At 41.4% G+C, this 15,557-nt stretch overlaps 4 protein-coding genes across 7 annotated transcripts in view; 3 read left to right on the top strand and 1 right to left on the bottom strand.

The window, feature by feature from the left end:
* nalf1b (NALCN channel auxiliary factor 1b) overlaps positions 1-15,557 on the bottom strand; it is an 87,355-nt gene that overhangs the window by 63,297 nt on the left and 8,501 nt on the right. The gene's annotated exons all lie outside the window — the stretch shown is intronic.
* Positions 2,413-3,891, top strand: LOC115026409 (NAD(P)H dehydrogenase [quinone] 1-like). 2 transcript variants are annotated; one of them, XM_029459240.1, is made up of 6 exons: positions 2,413-2,551; positions 2,688-2,855; positions 2,944-3,074; positions 3,148-3,261; positions 3,344-3,445; positions 3,532-3,891. In XM_029459240.1, exons 1-6 carry the CDS (start codon positions 2,548-2,550, stop codon positions 3,829-3,831), a joined length of 819 nt encoding a protein of 272 aa, XP_029315100.1. In that variant the 5' UTR covers positions 2,413-2,547; the 3' UTR covers positions 3,832-3,891. The 2 variants fall into 2 exon arrangements, with proteins under 2 accessions (XP_029315100.1, XP_029315101.1); XM_029459241.1 differs by having other exon boundaries at positions 2,447-2,551; positions 2,691-2,855.
* On the top strand, positions 2,533-6,874 carry LOC115026407 (NAD(P)H dehydrogenase [quinone] 1-like). Of its 3 annotated transcripts, none has more exons than XM_029459238.1 (6): positions 2,533-2,551; positions 5,672-5,839; positions 5,923-6,053; positions 6,127-6,240; positions 6,323-6,424; positions 6,504-6,874. In XM_029459238.1, exons 1-6 carry the CDS (start codon positions 2,548-2,550, stop codon positions 6,801-6,803), a joined length of 819 nt encoding a protein of 272 aa, XP_029315098.1. In that variant the 5' UTR covers positions 2,533-2,547; the 3' UTR covers positions 6,804-6,874. The 3 variants fall into 3 exon arrangements, with proteins under 3 accessions (XP_029315098.1, XP_029315097.1, XP_029315099.1); XM_029459237.1 differs by lacking the exon at positions 2,533-2,551 and adding an exon at positions 5,375-5,531; XM_029459239.1 differs by lacking the exon at positions 2,533-2,551 and adding an exon at positions 5,440-5,531 and having other exon boundaries at positions 5,675-5,839.
* Positions 10,681-11,889, top strand: LOC115026410 (NAD(P)H dehydrogenase [quinone] 1-like). Its single transcript, XM_029459242.1, has 5 exons — positions 10,681-10,840; positions 10,923-11,053; positions 11,127-11,240; positions 11,323-11,424; positions 11,500-11,889. The coding sequence occupies exons 1-5, from the start codon at positions 10,696-10,698 to the stop codon at positions 11,797-11,799; spliced, it is 792 nt and encodes a 263-aa protein (XP_029315102.1). The 5' UTR covers positions 10,681-10,695; the 3' UTR covers positions 11,800-11,889.

The following is a 15,557-nucleotide window of genomic DNA, read 5'->3' as shown; positions in this document are numbered from 1 at the left end:
GGGCTCACGTCATACCTGTCAACCCTCCCGTTGTTCCCGGGATTATCCCGTATTTTTCCTTCTATCCCGTTTTCCTCCTGTTTAAATATTTTCCCGTAATTATCCCGTATTTTTAACCTTTCAAAAATTCAAAAATTCAAAAAGTGTATGGTGGCCTCCAGTAAAGCAGGTGACAGTATTATGTTTAACATGAGCTGAAAAACGTTATCCGGCAGTAAACACACAGAAGAAGAAAACAGGAAGAATAACACAGAAGGTGAAGACGAGAACATATGGATGAGTCACAGTGAACGGGAGATAGATGGAGACGCAGTTGTACCTGCCAAAAAAGTTAAAACGTTATGCAAGTACCTGGTCAAATGGGAGGAGACCTTACCTTATTTAATAAAAAATTACATTACATGGGTAGGGGCTGGCTGGCTGAGAGCTGTTAAGGTATGGACGGAGTCCGTGAAAAAATTTCCCTTATTTTGAAATTCCAATGTTGACAGGTATGGCTTACGTGCGCCCCCTTCAATGAGGCAGAGTACTGTCTGCCTCATCTGGTGTCTTTTCACTGTGGTTTTATGTCACATCAGCAAGACTAAATATGTTACAAACATACATTGCGAACATTAACTGGACTATGGAAAGTCAGGACGCATAATAAAAGTGTTTGTAAACATTATATTGGCGACATACAGAGAGATAGTAACAGGCACGCGCCAAATGCATATGCTCAACCTAGTTTGCAAGGGATTGCGCAATCCGAGGGGAGGCTCAGCTCGTCGCTGCCTCAACTCGCATCTCTCCTGTATCTGAACAGAGAATACGCACATTCAGCGATTTTGACCATAAAATTATTGGAATCATACAGAAAATGCAGTTATAGCACAGACCAGTGGACAAATGTACATTTATATTTATTTTATTGTCATTTGTTTTTTACTTTTCATGAGGCTCTGCCTCCCCTGCCTCCCATGACCGCACATCCCTTGTATCCAGTATTTATCAAAATGACAAGCTATAAGCTTTTATAGGTATGTACCTTTTTTAATGCCCATATGTACTCGGTCACTGCATAGTTTTGTTTCAAAGAAGCTCCTAAAGGTGGGCTGCAGATCTGTCATTAATTTTAGCGTCGTTTTTGTATTTTGGTCTTCAGATTTATAATCATTTTGATAGGGAGAAGGGTTATCAGCTGAAGCCTGAGGTCCATGAGAAACATGCCACCAAGGAGTTTGGACTGACCGTGGGGATCCACCTGGGCAAGGCACTACCACCCAACAACCAGATGAAAGCTGGAGTCTAAAGATGGCATTAGCTTGTCCAACCTGTCCTATTGCATGATGGCAAATAAATAAACGTTGAATTAAATATTCGGACTTTCTGTTTACTTGGATACTGTCTTGGTAATTCAATCATGAAGGCCTGGCTTCTTGTACTGGGTGTTGCCCTATACAAGTAGGGTCAAGAAATGTGTGAGCATCAGCACAATATTGTCTATCTTTCTTCACTGGCTTGTATTACTTGCTCAGCTTTACTGTAGCAACCAGTTCTAGGCACATTTCTGTACAACGTATTGCAACATGACATCCAAGCGCCTGCTGGGGTCTTGTTTACAACCCCAACTAATGGCCAAGGAAACTGAGTTTTCTTAGTGTATATGACCATAGAGTGTGACTGTCTTATAGTATCCAGTACTTATCAAAATGACAAGCTATAAGCTTTTATAGGTATGTACCTTTTTGAATGCCCATATGTACTCGATCAATGCATGGTTTTGTTTCAAAGTGGGCTGCAGATCTGCCATACCCTTGAACTGCACGCATCAACATACTTGACACGTGTAGTAAGAAAGTGTGAAACATACAAGTACTTCATGCAATGTTGCAAGAAATATGGGGTTATGTAGCTCAACCCCTCACAAACCATTAAAAAATGCTTACTGACAAAACGCATGGTTCCTTCCCGTCACAACAGAGGGAAAGCAGCCAGAGGCTCAATATGAAGCGCAATGAGGACCAACATACTGTATGTTGGGATGGTTTAAAAAACAGAGGCCGCAGAGATGAAGTCTGCATCATAAACACCAGAATGCCTCCAAAATTTAAAATATGGACAATGGCTTTACTGATTTGACAAATGCCTATCGACTATTAAAACTCATCAATGTTCTATTAGTGAACAAAGGAGACCCCTAAAATGGGAAAAGCACACATTGCCTTGATTGTGAAAATGTATGTGCAAGAGTATTATTTTAACTGTATCCTGTGTTTGAAACGGGCTAAATCTGCAACTGGTTAAAAACATAAATATTCGTAGCTTTTAGTGGTGCAAAGGTTCCTCTCCATTTAAAAATGCAGTCCTAATAAGTATATGTAAATATATTGATGAGTCCTGAGAGATGGCAGCTGATTGAACAATGACATTGATTGATGATTGACAGCACCTGTGATAAATGAGTGTTGTGTTGTATAAAAGCAGCAGCTTCAGTTTTGTTCAAGCATGAGCTACTCTTTCCATTGACACTCCACAAGTTCATCATTTGCAAGGCATCACTTCAGAATGGGTACCTTTTTAACTCTGTGTTCTTGTATTTGCTGAGGGTTTTTTGACAATGTGTCTCTTGTTGTGCCTCATAGATTTGTACTATGTTTAATTTGCTGAATTTCAGACTAATTGTAATTTTCTATTTCTTGGTTTAGCAGCAAAGAGAGTGTTGATTGTATATGCACACCAGAGCTCAGGGTCATTCAATGCTGCAGCCAAAGATGCTGCTGAGGAAGTTTTAGCCGCCCAGGGCTGCACAGTTCGAGTATCTGACTTGTACGCCATGAAGTTTAAAGCCACTGCTACTGCTGAGGACATCACTGGTATACAAATATTTATCTAGATTTAATTTTTATTTTAGTGTCTCGTTTTATTCTGGTTTTCAGAATTATGATCATTTTGTCTCTGCAGGAGAAGTTAAGAATGCAGATCACTTCCGTTATGCAGAGGAGACTAATCTCGCATGGCAGGAGGGAAAACTGTGTGCTGACATCACTGAAGAACAACGCAAACTCACTGAGGCAGACCTCATCATCTTTCAGGTAGAGACTGAGTGACTAACGTGTGTTTAAGCCCTGACTCTGTGTTGCACTAACTTCAAGGCCTACTTCTCAGTTCCCCATGTACTGGTTCACTGTTCCTGCGATCATGAAGGGTTGGATCGACCGGGTGCTCTCACTGGGCTTTGCCTACTCCCAAGAGAAACGCTACAGCCAGGGAATCTTTAAGGTAAAATATCAAATGGAGAGGTTTGCATTACTGTGGTAAAGCGGTTTGTTTTTATGCTTTAATTTCTTGGTTTTCTGCACAGGACAAGAAGGCCATGCTCTCCTTCACAACTGGGTCTCATGAGTCCATGTTTAGTTCAAATGGCATTAATGGAGACATGAATGTCACACTATGGCCACTGCAGGTACTGCATCAACCAAGCAATAAAAGAGCTGTCGGTGGTAAACGTAACATTTCAAGTGACTCAACACTAATGTGTTTCTCTCTCAGAATGGCATCCTGCACTACTGTGGCTTCCAGGTTCTGGCGCCTCAGATCTTCTGGGCTCCTTCTCACATTCCCTCTGAGGTCCGCGGCACCATGCTTGAGGGCTGGCGTACACGATTGCAAGGTGTCCTGGGAGAGAAACCACTTTACTTCACTCCCTTGGACTGCTTTGATAGGGAGAAGGGTTATCAGCTGAAGCCTGAGGTCCATGAGAAACATGCCACCAAGGAGTTTGGACTGACCGTGGGGATCCACCTGGGCATGGCACTACCACCCAACAACCAGATGAAAGCTGGAGTCTAAAGATGGCATTAGCTTGTCCTATTGCATGATGGCAAATAAATAAACGCTGAATGAAATATTCGGACTTTCTGTTTACTTGGATACTGTATTGGTAATTCAATCATGAAGGCCTGGGTTCTTGTACTGGATTTTGCCTGTACAAGTAGGGTCAAGAAATGTGTGAGCATTTGCACAATATTGTCTTTCTTCACTGGCTTGTCTTACTTGCTCAGCGTTAACGGCAGTGTACTGTTGTGGATATTTATCGCTCACAACATTGTGGTATAAAACACAGATATAGTTGATTAAATATTATTCTGTTGTACAACAAACTAATGAGAACTACCTGCTTCAAGCATAAAACTGTGTAGATTCCTCCAGACAAAGAGAATCTTATCCTTAAATAGGAGTTCTGAGTGAACGCCCAAACCTTGTAATGCATGAACCTTTCAATACATTGACCCACATTCCATTATCCCAGACTCACAGCGCCAAGGTATTCTAATCAGATGTCAAAGGTCACTAAGTCATGACCTTTGAGGGGTCCGCTTAACTGCCTTAGGGAATGGATGTCATGTCAACACATGTCCTAAGGCACATCTTGTATGGATTCATACAATGGGGCCCCTATTTGTAAACTTAATGAATAAGACATTGTTCATTATGATTATTTTAACGGTACAGTAAATGTTACTGTAGCAACCAGTTCTAGGCACATTTCTGTACAACGTATTGCAACATGACATCCAAGCTCCTCCTGGGGTCTTGTTTACAACCCCAACTAAGGGCCAAGGAAACTGAGTTTTCTTAGTGTATATGACCATAGAGTGTGACTGTCTTATAGTATCCAGTACTTATCAAAATGACAAGCTATAAGCTTTTATAGGTATGTACCTTTTTGAATGCCCATATGTACTCGGTCAATGCATGGTTTTGTTTCAAAGTGGGCTGCAGATCTGCCATACCCTTGAACTGCACGCACTAACATACTTGACATGTGTAGTAAGAAAGTGTGAAACATGCAAGTACTTCATGCAATGTTGCAAGAAATATGGGGTTATGTAGCTCAACCCCTCACAAACCATGAAAACATGACTACTGGCAAAATGTATGGTTCCTTCCCGTCACAGAGGGAAAGCAGCCAGAGGCTCAATATGAAGCGCAATGAGGACCAACATACTGTATGTTGGGATGGTTTAAAAAACAGAGGCCGCAGAGATGAAGTCTGCATCATAAACACCAGAATGCCTCCATAATTTAAAATATGAACAATGTCTTTAGTGATTTGACAAATGCCTATCAACTATTAAAACTCATCAATGTTCTATTAGTGAAAAAAGGAGACCCCTAAAATGGGAAAAGCACACATTGCCTTGAATGAGAAAATGTATGTGCAAGAGTATTATTTTAACGTTATCCTGTGTTTGAAACGGGCTAAATCTGCAACTGGTTAAAAAGATAAATATTCTTAGCTTTTAGTGGTGCAAAGGTTCCTCTCTCCATTTAAAAATGCAGTCCTAATAAGTATATGTAAATATGTTGATGAGTCCTGGGAGACGGCAGCTGATTGAACAATGACATTGATTGATGATTGACAGCACCTGTGATAAATGAGTGTTGTGTTGTATAAAAGCAGCAGCTTCAGTTTTGTTCAAGCATGAGCTACTCTTTCCATTGACACTCCACAAGTTCATCATTTGCAAGGCATCACTTCAGAATGGGTACCTTTTTAACTCTGTTCTTGTATTTGCTGAGGCTTTTGACAGTATGTGTCTCTTGTTGTGCCTCATAGATTTGTACTATGTTTAATTTTCTGAGTTTCCGACATGTGCTAATTGTAATTTTCTATTTCTTGGTTTAGCAGCAAAGAGAGTGTTGATTGTATATGCACACCAGAGCTCAGGGTCATTCAATGCTGCAGCCAAAGATGCTGCTGTAGAAGTTTTAGCCGCCCAGGGCTACACAGTTCAAGTATCTGACTTGTACGTCATGAAGTTTAAAGCCACTGCTACTGCTGAGGACATCACTGGTATACAAATATTTATCAGAATTTTTTTTTGCTTTTAGCGTCTTTTTTTTTTTTTTAGATTTATAATCATTTTGTCTCTGCAGGAGAAGTTAAGAATGCAGATCACTTCCGTTATGCACAGGAGACTAATCTCGCATGGGAGGAGGGAAAACTGTGTGCTGACATCACTGAAGAACAACGCAAACTCACTGAGGCAGACCTCCTCATCTTTCAGGTAGAGACTGAGTGACTAACGTGTGTTTAAGCCCTGACTCTGTGGTGCACTAACTTCAAGGCCTACTTCTCAGTTCCCCATGTACTGGTTCACTGTTCCTGCGATCATGAAGGGTTGGATCGACCGGGTGCTCACACTGGGCTTTGCCTACTCCCAAGAGAAACGCTACAGCCAGGGAATCTTTAAGGTAAAAGATCAAATGGAGAGGTTTGCATTACTGTGGTACAGCGGTTTGTTTTTATGCTTTAATTTCTTGGTTTTCTGCACAGGACAAGAAGGCCATGCTCTCCTTCACAACTGGGTCTCATGAGTCCATGTTTAGTTCAAATGGCATTAATGGAGACATGAATGTCACACTGTGGCCACTGCAGGTACTGCATCAACCAAGCAATAAAAGAGTGATCGCTGTAACATTTGAAGTGACTCAACACTAATGTATTTCTCTCTCAGAATGGCATCCTGCACTACTGTGGCTTCCAGGTTCTGGCTCCTCAGATCTTCTGGGCTCCTTCTCACATTCCCTCTGAGGTCCGCGGCACCATGCTTGAGGGCTGGCGTACACGATTGCAAGGTGTCCTGGGAGAGAAACCACTTTACTTCACTCCCTTGGACTGCTTTGATAGGGAGAAGGGTTATCAGCTGAAGCCTGAGGTCCATGAGAAACATGCCACCAAGGAGTTTGGACTGACCGTGGGGATCCACCTGGGCATGGCACTACCACCCAACAACCAGATGAAAGCTGGCGTCTAAAGATGGCATTAGCTTGTCCAACCTGTCCTATTGCATGATGGCAAATAAATAAACGCTGAATGAAATATTCAGACTTTCTGTTTACTTTGATACTGTCTTGGTAATTCAATCATGAAGGCCTGGGTTCTTGTACTGGGTTTTGCCTGTACAAGTAGGGTCAAGAAATGTGAGCATTTGCACAATATTGTCTGTCTGTCTTCACTGGCTTGTCTTACTTGCTCAGCGTTAACGGCAGTGTACTGTTGTGGATATTTATCGCTCACAACATTGTGGTATAAAACCCAGATATAGTTGATTAAATATTATTTTGTTGTACAACAAACTAATAATGAGAACACTACCTGCTTCAAGCATACAACTGTGTAGATTCCTCCAGACAAAGAGAATCAAATCAAATGTATTTGTATAGCCCAATATCTCAAATTATACATTTGTCTCAGTGTGCTTTACAGACTGTACAGGCTACGACACCCTCTGTCCTTAGACCCTCGCATCGCACAAGGTAAAACTTCCTAAAAGAAACCCCATAATTAAAGGGGGAAAAATGGAAGAAACCTCAGGGAGAGCAACTGAGGAGGGATCCCTCTCCCAGGACGGACAAACATGCAATAGATGTCGTGTGTACAGGATAAACAACATAGTACAAATACAACATTTGACAGAAGTTGTGTTGGGAAAAAAAAAATAAAGTATGGATGAATCCAGGAAAATGTCAATAAGGCTTCCCGGTGTCCAGCAGGACCAGGTCAGAAGGCGCTGTCACGATTCATCATCCTGATGTAAACTTTATCAGTGGCAACCTGCCACATGAGAGAGACACTCTGGGGATGATACCCCGGATGGTGAGTTAGTAACACACATTTACATAAATGCATACAGATAGAGAGGAAGAGAAGGAAGAGAGCAGGGAAGTGTCCCCCGGCAGTCTAAGCCTATAGCAGCATAACTCGGGGCTGATCCAGGGCAAACCTGAGCCAGCCCTAACTATAAGCTTTATCAAAAAGGAAAGTCTTTAGCCTACTCTTAAATGTGGAGAGTGTGTCTGCCTCCCGAACACAAACTGGAAGCTGGTTCCACTGGAGAGGAGCTTGATAGCTGAAGGCTCTGGCTCCCATTGTGCTCTTAGAGACTCTAGGAACCACAAGTAACCCTGCAGTCTGGGAGCGTAATGCTCTAGTTGGTTTATAAGGTACTATGAGATCTTTAAGATATGCTGGAGCCTGACCATTAATTGATTTGTAAGTCAGGAGAAGGATTTTGAATTCTATTCTGTATTTTACCGGGAGCCAGTACAGAGCTGCTAATACAGGAGTAATATGATCCCGTTTCCTTGTTCTTGTCAATACACGTGCCGCTGCATTTTGGATCAACTGAAGAGTCTTAAGCGACTTTTTGGGACAACCTGATAACAATGAGTTGCAGTAATCCAGCCTTGAAGTAAAAATGCATGGACTAGTTTTTCTGCATCATTTTGAGACAGGATGTGTCTTATTTTTGCAATGCTACGTAGATGAAAGAAGGCAGTCCTTGAGATTTGTTTTATGTGGGAGTTAAACAACAGATCTTGATCAAAGATGACGGCAAGATTCCTTACAGTGGTGCTGGAGGCCAAGTTAATGCCATCTAGAGCTTATATGTCATTAGAAAATGCGTTTCAGAGGCGTTTAGGGCCAAGTATAATAACTTCAGTTTTGTCTGTGTTTAACATCAAAAAGTTGCTAGACATCCAAGTTTTTATGTCCTTAAGGCATGCTTGAAGTTTAGCCAATTGATTGGTTTCATCTGGTTTAATTGATAGATATAATTGGGTATCATCCGCATAACAATGAAAGTTTATAGAGTGGTTCCTTATAATATTGCCCAAAGGAAGCATATATAAGGTGAATAGAATCGGTCCAAGTACAGAACCCTGCGGAACTCCAAGACTGACTTTGGCTGTCATGGAGGATTTATCGTTAACAAGTACAAATTGAGATCGCTCAGATAAATAGGACTTGAACCAGCTTAGTGCGGTTCCTTTTATGCCAACACAATGTTCCAGTCTCTGTAGTAGAATGTCATGATCAACAGTGTCAAAAGCAGCATGGAGGTCTAACAAGACAAGAACAGAGACAAGTCCTTTGTCTGATGCCAATAGAAGGTCATTGGTAACTTTCACCAGTGCCGTCTCTGTGCTATGATGAACTCTAAATCCAGATTGAAAAACCTCAAATAAACTATTATTATGTAAAAAGTCACACAACTGTTTTGCAACTGCTTTCTCAAGAATTTTAGCGAGAAAGGGAAGGTTAGATATCGGCCTATAGTTGGCTAAAACCTCTGGATCAAGACTAGGCTTTTTAAAAAGTGGTTTTATTACAGCTACTTTAAAGGATTTTGGATTTTTAGCCAATCTTATCTTTAAATGGGAGTTCTGAGTGAACGCCCAAACCTTGTAATGCATGAACCTTTCAATACATTGACCCACATTCCATTATCCCAGACTCACAGCGCCAAGGTATTCTAATCAGATGTCAAAGGTCACTAAGTCATGACCTTTGAGGGGTCCGCTTAACTGCCTTAGGGAATGGCTCTCATGTCATGTCAACACATGTCCTAAGGCACATCTTGTATGGATTCATACAATGGGGCCCCTATTTGTAAACTTAATGAATAAGACATTGTTCATTATAGATTATTTTAACGGTACAGTAAATGTTACTGTAGCAACCAGTTCTAGGCACATTTCTGTACAACGTATTGCAACATGACATCCAAGCTCCTCCTGGGGTCTTGTTTACAACCCCAACTAAGGGCCAAGGAAACTGAGTTTTCTTAGTGTATATGACCATAGAGTGTGACTGTCTTATAGTATCCAGTACTTATCAAAATGACAAGCTATAAGCTTTTATAGGTATGTACCTTTTTGAATTCCCATATGTACTCGGTCACTGCATGTTTTTGTTTCAAAGTGGGCTGCAGATCTGCTATACCCTTGAACTGCACGCACCAACATACTTGACATGTGTAGTAAGAAAGTGTGAAACATGCAAGTACTTCATGCAATGTTGCAAGAAATATGGGGTTATGTAGCTCAACCCCTCACAAACCATGAAAACATGACTACTGGCAAAACGCATGGTTCCTTGCCGTCACAGAGGGAAAGCAGCCAGAGGCTCAATATGAAGCGCAATGAGGACCAACATACTGTATGTTGGGATGGTTTAAAAAACAGAGGCCGCAGAGATGAAGTCTGCATCATAAACACCAGAATGCCTCCAAAATTGAAAATATGGACAATGTCTTTACTGATTTGACAAATGCCTATCAACTATTAAAACTCATCAATGTTCTATTAGTGAACAAAGGAGACCCCTAAAATGGGAAAAGCACACATTGCCTTGATTGTGAAAATGTATGTGCAAGAGTATTATTTTAACGTTATCCTGTGTTTGAAACGGGCTAAATCTGCAACTGGTTGATAACCTAAATATTCTTAGCTTTTAGTGGTGCAAAGGTTCCTCTCCATTTAAAAATGCAGTCCTAATAAGTATATGTAAATATGTTGATGAGTCCTGGGAGATGGCAGCTGATTGAACAATGACATTGATTGATGATTGACAGCACCTGTGATAAATGAGTGTTGTGTTGTATAAAAGCAGCAGCTTCAGTTTTGTTCAAGCATGAGCTACTCTTTCCATTGACACTCCACAAGTTCATCATTTGCAAGGCATCACTTCAGAATGGGTACCTTTTTAACTCTGTGTTCTTGTATTTGCTGAGGCTTTTGACAGTATGTGTCTCTTGTTGTGCCTCATAGATTTGTACTATGTTTAATTTTCTGAGTTTCTGACATGTGCTAATTGTAATTTTCTATTTCTTGGTTTAGCAGCAAAGAGAGTGTTGATTGTATATGCACACCAGAGCTCAGGGGTCATTCAATGCTGCAGCCAAAGATGCTGCTGTAGAAGTTTTAGCCGCCCAGGGCTGCACAGTTCGAGTATCTGACTTGTACGCCATGAAGTTTAAAGCCACTGCTACTGCTGAGGACATCACTGGTATACAAGTATTTATCAGAATTTTTTTACTTTTAGTGTCTTTTTTTTTCTTTTTAGATTTATAATCATTTTGTCTCTGCAGGAGAAGTTAAGAATGCAGATCACTTCCGTTATGCACAGGAGACTAATCTCGCATGGGAGGAGGGAAAACTGTGTGCTGACATCACTGAAGAACAACGCAAACTCACTGAGGCAGACCTCATCATCTTTCAGGTAGAGACTGAGTGACTAACGTGTGTTTAAGCCCTGACTCTGTGTTGCACTAACTTCAAGGCCTACTTCTCAGTTCCCCATGTACTGGTTCACTGTTCCTGCGATCATGAAGGGTTGGATCGACCGGGTGCTCACACTGGGCTTTGCCTACTCCCAAGAGAAACGCTACAGCCAGGGAATCTTTAAGGTAAAAGATCAAATGGAGAGGTTTGCATTACTGTGGTACAGCGGTTTGTTTTTATCCTTTAATTTCTTGGTTTTCTGCACAGGACAAGAAGGCCATGCTCTCCTTCACAACTGGGTCTCATGAGTCCATGTTTAGTTCAAATGGCATTAATGGAGACATGAATGTCACACTGTGGCCACTGCAGGTACTGCATCAATCAATAAAAGAGTGATCGCTGTAACATTTGAAGTGACTCAACACTAATGTGTTTCTCTCTCAGAATGGCATCCTGCACTACTGTGGCTTCCAGGTTCTGGCTCCTCAGATCTTCTGGGCTCCTTCTCACATTCCCTCTGAGGTCCGCAGCACCATGCTTGAGGGCTGGCGTACACGATTGCAAGGTGTCCTGGGAGAGAAACCACTTTACTTCACTCCCTTGGACTGCTTTGATAGGGAGAAGGGTTATCAGCTGAAGCCTGAGGTCCATGAGAAACATGCCACCAAGGAGTTTGGACTGACCGTGGGGATCCACCTGGGCCTGGCACTACCACCCAACAACCAGATGAAAGCTGGCGTCTAAAGATGGCATTAGCTTGTCTAACCTGTCTTATTGCATGATGGCAGATAAATAAACGCTGAATGAAATATTCAGACTTTCTGTTTACTTGGATACTGTCTTGGTAATTCAATCATGAAGGCCTGGGTTCTTGTACTGGGTTTTGCCTGTACAAGTAGGGTCAAGAAATGTAGTGAGCGTTTTCACAATCTTGTCTTTCTTTCTTCATTGACTTGTCTTACTTGCATTAAATGTTACGGTAGCAACCAGTTCTAGGCCTATTTCTTTACAACGTATTGCAACATGACATCCAAGCTCCTGCTGGGGTCTTGTTTACACTTAACTCAGTTTCCTTGGCCCTTTTCTTAGTGTATATGGCCATAGGGTGTTATTGTTTTATAGTATCCAACAGTGAAGTTCATGGCTGGGGAGGCACTGACTCTTTCAGTCAGATTTACAAATATATGAACCAAACTGAGTAGATCATTTATTTTCTTGGCAGCATGAACATTGACTACTGGTTATTTTTCCTATCTCATATCAGCGTTCTTTATACACACAGGTAAGGTACATATTTGGCTAAAAAAATGTTACATTTATAGCGGCTCACCGGTACATGTCTTGGGCTCGCGTGCGCCCTCTACAGTGAGGCAGAGTACTGTCTGCCTCACCTGGTGTCTTTTCACTGGTTTTGTCACATCAGCAAGACTAAATATGTTACAAACGTACATTACATTTAACTGGACTATGGAAAGTCAGGACGCATAACTGTCAAACATTATATTGTCGACACACAGAGATAGCAACAGGCACGTGCCAAATGCATGCGCTCAACCTAGTTTGCAAGGGATTGCGCAATCCGAGGGGGGTCTCAGCTTGTCGCTGCCTCAACTCTCATCTCTCCTGTATCTGAACAGAGAATATGCAAATTCAGCTATTCTGACAAAGTGATCAAAATTATTGGAATCATACAGAAAATGCAGTTATAGCACAGACCAGTGAAAAAATATACATTTATATTTTATTGTATTTGTTTTTTTACTTTTCATGAGGCTCTGCCTCCCCTGACCGCACGTCCCTGGCTCTCACTCACACTTACTCACCAATTACAGATCAAAGCTCTTTCACCCACTTAGATCATTTACTGGTTACACTGATCAGTGATGGGATAAACGCCACAGCAGCATATTATGACTTCTGTATGACCTTATATGTTGGAATCGCTGCCCTGCTTTTCTTCCTGTCGCTTTTAATGTGACAGGAACAATTATGGCGAATTTCAGTGTAATGTCAGTGTCACTCAGCCGTCATTATCAGAGGGGATGAGCCCTGTGAGTAGCTACTTAACAGGCCGCTTTCTGACGTAGCTACACTTGGAAGGACAGGCGATTATCTTTGCGTCTTGGAGAAATTAATACATTCAATACTTTTTTTAATATCTGGCTAGGATACAGTTTTTGATGCTTCTTGGCTGCATTTTTAACATCTAATAGGAATATGATCCACCAGAGATGCATGAAGTGGCTACGTGTCACTGTCAGTGGTGTCTGAATTCAGCTCAGTTCTGGAGGACTTTTGTAATATACTATTTTTTCTTCTTAACCCAAGTCAGGCTATAAATTGCGATGATCAGTATTTTCTGTGAAAATCCATAAAAACTAAAAATCAATGAGCCTTAACCTTCCCCAATTACCTCCTGCCATCAAATGCTTATATGTTTAGCTTCAAGATGGTTAAGGTCAAGGCTGAGATGATTTAGAGTAGATGCAGAGGATTTGTAAACCGCCTGAGTGGACATGCTGCCTCAGAAGTCCACTCAGGGTTACAAAATACCATTTTAGCTGTGCATATAAGCAGTAATTGGTTGGAACCTTGATATTATAGGCTTGTTTAAGATGAATCCCTTCTCGCCTGGTGGCTGCTGCCGGGGGAGGTAACAAAAAGCTACAGTCTTGGGCGGCATCCAGCAGCATCAACAGTATATACAGGAAGTCACATACACATGCATCAGATCCTAATTGGAAGAAAAAAAGCTATTCAGCTTTTGCTCAATCTCCAGTGATGCTAAAGTTCTGTGTGATAGATCACAGGGTAATAAAGAAGTACTCCACAGATTTAGCATTGCACTCCTCTAACATTGTCAGACTCATGATGTACAGTGCAACTCTAACTGCTGACAGTTGGGTCAGAGGCTGTAATATGTTAGTAGCTGCTAATGTCAAGCCACTAGCTTCAAGCAGACATGAGGGGATGGCTACATAGGCCTGGTAAGGTCACTTCTTTCTAACTCCACACCCCACTTTTTTTTTTTTTCAAGCATGAAGTCTTCAGACTCAAGTGACACTACTTGAGGCAATTAATTATATTTTGCACAGCTCCCTCTGGAGCCACAAAAAGCTTTATACATGTGTACAGTAGTACTGTAAACACACAACTCATTCATTTACAGAGTAGTTTTATGTAAAGACCCTGTTGACCTCAAGTGCATTCATAATTCAGATGCCTCTACCTCTCGGAGAGATTGCACATAAAATGTGACGTGCTGTCCCATTCAATTTCTCGTCCAATATGAACAACACCATCAAACAGCATACTGACATTACTCTAAAATGTGTCTCTAAAAAGCACATACTTTCTCTCTCTTCCGTCTACAGATCAATGTCATGCTGATGCACAAGAACTGAATTACTATGTGCATCTCAAAACAAAGGAGAAATAGAGAACAGAAATGTGAAACAGTGCTGGGCTGTCATGGTAGCACTTGTTCATCTCAGATTTGTTGTGTTATAAAATCAGTCTCCTCACATTATTGTTTCTGATAATCTTCATTTTGTTTTCTGAATAAAGCAAAAGTTGCAGGAATCAGATAAAGTGCAAAATCTGTTCCACAGACACACACCAGTTCTTCTCCTTATGTCATGAAGATGCTGACTATTTTAAATGGGTTGTTAGACACCTAAAATCATCATACCGGTAAGCTAAAATAAATAAATGCCTGATGTTTACCAATTTTATCAGAGAGTTAAATACATCTTGTATGGTGTCAGTTATCAATAGCAGCCATTTCTGCTCTCTCTAGCCCCTTCTCTCTCTTCACTTGGTCACAGAAAATCAAACATAACACATCACCCACTCATCAAATCATTCAACTAAGCATACCAGTGAGACAGAGGAGAGAGGAGACAGATAGCAAGTGTGCATTTGAAAAAGTCATAATTTGCTTATGCCATAGATCTGATTGAATTGGATGCATTAAAAGGACTCATTGCAACTTTTATCTCATTATGAGTGAAGCTGATCAATGGCCTACAGTGATTGGCTGGATACGTGAAGCTTGTTCTTGCACACAGTCACACACACACGTGCATGGACAAGCACATGCTGTTTTCTTTGACTTTTTCAGCTGACCTAAAAGGTACCCACGCACTAGGCAAACAGGACAGTACTCCTCTATATGTTAACTGAATGAGGGATAGGACTTTTTCCAGAGTAGTAGCCTGCAGGAAAGAGGTAGGAACATTTATGGAGAGAAGGAAATGGGTGTAGATGTGTTGATTGGAGCTGAGGCCCTAGGCAGCGAATGAGAAGGGAGCTGTACGGTCTCATTGTGCTGCGTAGACGGGGAATAGAGGACGAGGAGGAGGCGTTTCCATGGGAGTGCTGCTGTGTTCTTCTCGAACAGACGCATTCCCTTATCTCCAGCCTGGGGAGAAACAAACACTGGCAGCTCATATGAAGGGGAGTTTCCCTGGATCTATTTGAGCTGCGTAGAGAAGCAACAG

This window comes from Cottoperca gobio, chromosome 21 (assembly GCF_900634415.1).
Source record: "Cottoperca gobio chromosome 21, fCotGob3.1, whole genome shotgun sequence".
NCBI lineage: Eukaryota > Metazoa > Chordata > Actinopteri > Perciformes > Bovichtidae > Cottoperca > Cottoperca gobio.
The sequence above is the reverse complement of the archived record's forward strand: the minus strand, read 5'-3'. Positions and strand labels throughout refer to the sequence as shown.

Coding starts and splice junctions, on each gene's coding strand:
- LOC115026409 (XM_029459240.1), top strand. Junction 2,856..2,943: donor TACTGCTGAGGACATCACTG/GTATACAAATAT, acceptor TTGTCTCTGCAG/GAGAAGTTAAGAATGCAGAT. Junction 3,075..3,147: donor CAGACCTCATCATCTTTCAG/GTAGAGACTGAG, acceptor CCTACTTCTCAG/TTCCCCATGTACTGGTTCAC.
- LOC115026407 (XM_029459238.1), top strand. Junction 5,840..5,922: donor TACTGCTGAGGACATCACTG/GTATACAAATAT, acceptor TTGTCTCTGCAG/GAGAAGTTAAGAATGCAGAT. Junction 6,425..6,503: donor TCACACTGTGGCCACTGCAG/GTACTGCATCAA, acceptor TTTCTCTCTCAG/AATGGCATCCTGCACTACTG.
- LOC115026410 (XM_029459242.1), top strand. CDS start 10,696: ATGCACACCAGAGCTCAGGGGTCATTCAATGCTGCAGCCAAAGATGCT. Junction 10,841..10,922: donor TACTGCTGAGGACATCACTG/GTATACAAGTAT, acceptor TTGTCTCTGCAG/GAGAAGTTAAGAATGCAGAT. Junction 11,054..11,126: donor CAGACCTCATCATCTTTCAG/GTAGAGACTGAG, acceptor CCTACTTCTCAG/TTCCCCATGTACTGGTTCAC.